Source organism: Monopterus albus, unplaced genomic scaffold (assembly GCF_001952655.1).
Source record: "Monopterus albus unplaced genomic scaffold, M_albus_1.0 scaffold19.1, whole genome shotgun sequence".
Taxonomy (NCBI): domain Eukaryota; kingdom Metazoa; phylum Chordata; class Actinopteri; order Synbranchiformes; family Synbranchidae; genus Monopterus; species Monopterus albus.
The window spans coordinates 3384742-3390599 of NW_018127899.1; the positions used below are offsets into that span (position 1 = coordinate 3384742).

Sequence of the window (5858 nt, forward strand, 5' to 3'; positions counted from 1 at the left end):
CCCTCAACGCAGCCTATTCACACTCCTGCCATTATGCAGATGTTGCAGGAGTTTGATTTTTTGCTCAAAATGTCAGATACATCTGTACATGTTTAATCCCAAATCTGATGTGAAATAAGTGAGTGGACGACACCAACACCCCAGTGAGCGACAACCTTAGCACCAAGGGGACAAAACTAGAGCTGTTCAAAAACAAAACATTGAGTGAGAACAGCCTGGACTTTGACATGTAGAGAAGATTTAATATGTTCACCTCAAGCTAAAATGTGGACATTTGGCATTATAATAGGATGTAATTGGCAGAAAATCACAAAAGAGCATTATAGTTCCCCTTTGAATCAACATGCAAAACCATTATTAATAATAACAGGCAGAGTCTATCAACCAAACAACAGCAGTGTCAGCACAGTCTGCAGGCGCACAGCCAGGAGCAGCATCCACAGGCCAAAGTATCTGTTGCCTCTGTGTGAATATCACTGTCACCTGCTGCACAGACATGGACCTGTGGCTCAGTGTATTCAGAACTTGGTAAGTTGCCTCTGGTGATACCTTCACTGACTCCTTCAGATTTCGGGCATGTACGTTACCAACAGGCCCTAAAGGGAACTCAGGAGGAGATGGCACTTTCTTTGTTTCTGCACTGCAACGTGTTGTGCAGACTGTCAGCAGGCCCCACTGCTCAGGCTTCATGAACCTGGAGGAAACAAGCTCCTCCCTGAGGAGGCGCCTGTTTGTGACCACATCGTCATCGCTGAGGCAAAGTGCTGGTCGCTGTGACTTGTGTTGCATTTCATTAGTCACGTCAGTCCTGTGAGTGAGTGAGTGTCCACTGTGACCCCTCTCACTGAGCTGACTGGACATCACACACACGTCCAATAAGGTGTTACATTTGACAGCTCGGCTACTTGTCACACTTAATTGCCAGTTTTATTCATTCTCACTGCAGTGAAACAATATATGTGTTTCAGTGTCACCTTTTCACACCCTGGTGGTTGCTGCAGACTGAGGTCAGTCTCCCAAAGCTGATGTTATTTATCATCCGTGACTGAGGACAGCGACGATGTGAGCGCTGACATTCAGCGTTTTGTGGAAAAGCGGACAGAAGCTTGAACCTGACTCTCAGTAATGAGGTGGAGGTCGACGTGGCTACTGATGTCTGTCAGAGTGAGGCCGTGGTCATCACACCAAAGACCCGACAGCTCTGAGATCATGTGATGAGGAAAAGGTTTAAGCAAAGTCGAATCTGATGGAAAGTCTCTGGTTGGTTAGAGGTGTCAATCAAAAAAATCTAAACCTTCAGAAGCTGATATCTCTGCACTGCTGCCAGTGGTTTTCACTGGGTCACAGGAGGCGTCGACAGCTCCTCTCCACATTAGGACATGTTTTGGATTTCTACAACAACACCTGAAAAAACTGACCTACTGTAGCAGTCCAGCCCCACCAACAAAATCTGGGCATTGTGATCCATGATGTGTCAGTACAGGAGTAAATTAGACTATTGTTGATTAAGCAGTATTAAGTGTTTTCTCTGGAAAATTCTGAACACAACAACATTTCCAGTACCCGGCGTGCTCCTCCACCAGCTGTCAGCGACTCCCAGACAGAAGCTCTAAACACAGTCGGACATGGAGCCTGAGAGATGTTCATGAAGCAGCCTCAAACACACAGCTACAGCGTGCGAGCTGTTGGACTCAGAACCAGACTAGACTCCTGCTAAGAGCAGCTCTCCTTCACATCATCACTTTATAAGAACGTGTCTGCGAGTCTGTCGTTTCAGACTCCTCATGAGCTCCAAGTCACTTCGGCTATTTTCTGAAGCAACGTTGAGCAGCAGACTATTGTGTGACCATTATTTACAATGACAAACAGTCATGACAGGTGACAAGGCAGCATCATCCATCCTCTTCTGCTTGAAAACTTGATCCACTGGGGTTTGGGTTGTACATCACTCTGGACAAACTGCCATAGTCACCCACACTGACATAAGCTTCAACCCTACAACCAAGTCTTAATACTCAACAACCCTTTGAACTAGTGAGGACCGGGACAAAATAACCTCAAAGTCCAGAATGTCCTCGGCAGTGCGTGATAAATCTTAACAGACAATAGTACAGAAGCGTCAGAGATGTGTCTCTGTTGCACCGGCTGACCACCGGAGAGCACCGAGTGGTGCTTCTGTCACTGCACAGCCTGGTCACTGTTCTTTAAGGACCACGGTTAAGGGACAAAGATGTTGATGCTGTGGATTCATTTAAGATTTTTATATTCTTTGATATCAGTATAGACCTCACACTTCCAGCTTCAGTCAGACTCATTCTTTACAAACCTTACAACTTGGTCCACACAGACACAGAAGAGTCACAAAAGTAGAACCACACACGTCTGCACGGTGTTTTATCTGCACAGGTGAGAAATCTCCTCACACTCTGGTGCAGACCAGTGAAATGTTATACAGCTGGCTCACACCTGTCAGTTTTCAGTCTCATGACATGATGTGTGAAGTGAAGCCAACGCCGCTTCACAGCATCTTTAACCTGCTTCATGCACAGAAAGAAAGACTTAGAACCACATGAGCATCCAACACACCTGCACTCACTTCATAATATGTCAAAGCATCACCTCGTGGTTTCAGTCTACAGTGTTGTCAAATACTGATGTTACACTGTGTGTGTGTGTGTGTGTGTGTGTGTGTGTGTTGTACTCACGTCTGTCTAGGTGGCAGTCATTCCTGTAATGGGTCATAATCAGAGAAGAAGAAGAGGAAGAGGGAGAGATGAAGCCTGACGACTCCGAGTGTGAGAGACTGAGTCCTGACTGGCAGAGAGGTGACCGCTGAGGATGGCAGTGGGTCGTACCATCTAACACTGGGAGGGGTGGAGGAGGGGGGATCCGCTTCATTTATCTGCAGCAAAGCAGGGAGGGAGGGGGAGGGAGAGAGAGGTAAAGTGGAACCAATAGAATGTAAGAGAAGGTGCAGTCCTCTCAGTGGTCCGGGTGACACTCCTCTGAACAGTGAAGTTTAAGATGTTGCTTCTTTCATCCTGCACCTGCATTTGTAGTCACACGCAGGTGATCCTTAGTGTTTGTGGACATGCTGCGCCCCCTGGTGGACGGAAACATGATCAGGCAAGGCAGTTTGATTTATACAGCACATATGGACAGCTGACAAACCAAAGGAGCCTCCAGACTGACTGAGTAGAGACCCAACCAGCAGGGTCACTGATCAATCAGCTGATCACCGTTTTGACGATCTGATTGATCTGTTTATCCCCAGAATGTCAGACACTGGTAAGAAGTCCCACTGTGACTCTCCAGAGCCAAAGGTGGCGTCTCCACACGTCTTGTTGTGTCCAACCAGCAGATCCACAGAGACTCACTGATTCTCATGTCTGACAAAGAAAAGCATCAGCTCCTCACATTAAAGAAGGTGGAACCAGAACATGTCGGTGACTGTTGCTTCTAAATAGCTGAGGTTCATTTTCTACCAGTGAACTGACTCATGGCTGCAGCTCTAGGTCACTGAATGGCTTCATGAGGACGACACAGCGGGTCGGACACAGTCCGGTTTGGAAGGAGGAGGTTTCCTCCTCCTACAGATGAGACCTGACAAGGCTCTGGAAACTCGGCCCTAACGAGGCCCTGCTGGGTGGTGGTCTGTCCTCTCATCTGTCACCAGCTGTGTTATACACAGAGGCAACTCCAAGCGTTCTACATAGGCAAACACAAACATTACCATAAAAATCAGTTAGCATTAAAAACCAGAATAAAATCAGTAACGGCAACTACAGTGCAGTACTCAGCTGTAAGTTGCTCCAAATGCAACAGAGGAAACAAAAGTGCAGCAGAGAAACCGATAAGTCAAAGACACAACAGCAGAGGTATCAGTTTGCAGCATCACAGCTAAAATCAGACTGACCCTGTTTGGTTCTGATCACCAGGCCAGGACACAGACTCAGAGAGCGGTGGCACACTGGAATAACATGCAAAAATAAACCACTAATATATTAAAAAACACATTTTAAGAAACAAATTGCTTGTGTAAAACTGAGATGTTCTTTAACTAAATGTGGCTCCTTATTAACTCCCGGGTGGGGACATCACTGCTGCACAGTGACAAAACAGCAACAAAAGAGATTCAAAGTCACTTAAACTATTCAGATTGACTAAAATAAGACAGAAAAAGACCCCAAAACATCTACAAATATATGCAGAATGACAAAAAAACTACTACAAAAAGATGCAAAACAACTAAAAACCAACACAAAACATGTAAAATGTTGCACGGCCCAGACTCTGCTCCACAGGATGATGGGGACACATCTATGTTGGATCTTTTGGATTCGTGATGGCGCCACATGTACTCTACATTCATGTCATGTCAACAGGACGAGGAGGAAGCGTTTGCTTCATGGTGGAGTTACCATAGTAACCAGTTTTGTTCACATCAACGTGATGCATAAGGTAGTTCAAACTGGGAATGTCTTGGTACTAAGCAGGCGAACAAGGACGTCACATCAGCCAGAGTCCACTGGAGCAACACAACCATTACTCAACAAGACTGTTACACCCCCGAGAGGAAACCTAAACAACATGTGAGCTGCTCTCCCACTGTTCCCACTCCAAAGAGCAGTCAGCCACAGTTCAGAGCAGCCGTTCATTTGCTAAGGAGCAGAGTAGTGCCCACACATGACCGAGTCTGCCCCAACCTTCCCTAACAAAAACAGAAACATGTTGGTACAACAGTACAAGGCTTCTCGCTCCAGCCAAGTGCTGCCTCAGGTGGCATGTGCAGTAGCACAAGAAGCAGCTGTGATGTCCAGTTGTAGTTTGGCTGAACAGCCTGGACTCTAAATACTGGATGTGGAGTCAGGATCCGTCTCAGTTCAACACTATAAATTCTTCACAGCAGGATTTTCAGTGGAAAAAATAAATGGCCTGTTTATCTGCAGAATGTGGGCAGTGCTGATGGGTTTAATCAGTGTTTATAGTGTGACCCAGGTCAGAGGGAGGGGAGGCAGCGGCGCCCCGATCAGCCAGCTGCTGTCTCTCTCTCGTTTAATTACAACACCCATTAAATGATTTCATTTTAATTAAAGCTGTCCTATCTCATTAAGATATGATGATGAGGAGAGCCGCGCCGTCTCCTGGGCCTCGTGATTTATCTTGGAGTTAACCTCCATCAGCAGCCGGCTAACAGCCTCCCAGCATGCATTTCAATGAAGGCTGATCGATCAGCTGCCAGGTCAGTGCAGCACACATGCACAGGGCCGTGCACAGGTTTAACCTGCTGGTTCCTGCAGATTTACACATCTCTAGTTGGACGCTGTCTGATCACCATCAGCTGATGGAACGCAATTCTGAATATACGCTTTTTGTTTGTAATGGACTAATTTCACTGTTGTACTGGTACTTTTTACTTTAAAAAACAAGCAACTGTATTAATTAGAAGACTACACAGTCTGATTGTTTTACATAATAATAATAAACTCAAACATTGTCCCCACCTGCATTTGACTGCAGACACTTTGTGTGAATTAGCTGTGTTCTCAGCTTTTACGTGGCGACGCAGAAATCAAAGCTTCAGCCTCTCATCAGTGACGTCACCGACACAAATCATTTTCTAAAGTGCACCAGAGCCACATGTTGGGGAGTGTTTCTGCTACGAGGTCAGGTTCAAACATCAGCTGCATGTTTGGAAAAGGAACTGTTTTTGCAGCAGAAGTATAGGACTGTAGCACCACCTGGTGGACAACAGAGTACTTTATGAACCGACCACAGATGGTGACGGTTGAATTTCTTTATTTACACACGGTGCTTATTCCGCTTTGCCTGGGCATCAGTTTGCCCCTTAAACTGAT

At 46.1% G+C, this 5858-nt stretch overlaps 1 protein-coding gene across 1 annotated transcript in view; it reads right to left on the bottom strand.

Annotated features, from left to right (window-relative positions):
• The window catches only part of LOC109956327 (RNA-binding Raly-like protein), a 36003-nt gene extending 32950 nt beyond the window's left edge, over positions 1–3053 (bottom strand). Inside the window, exon 1 of the mRNA XM_020593332.1 lies at positions 2706–3053. Coding sequence (XP_020448988.1) covers positions 2706–2898 — 193 coding nt within the window. The 5' untranslated portion in view covers positions 2899–3053. The remainder of the gene's footprint in view (positions 1–2705) is intronic.
• Positions 3054–5858: the final 2805 nt, after the last annotated feature.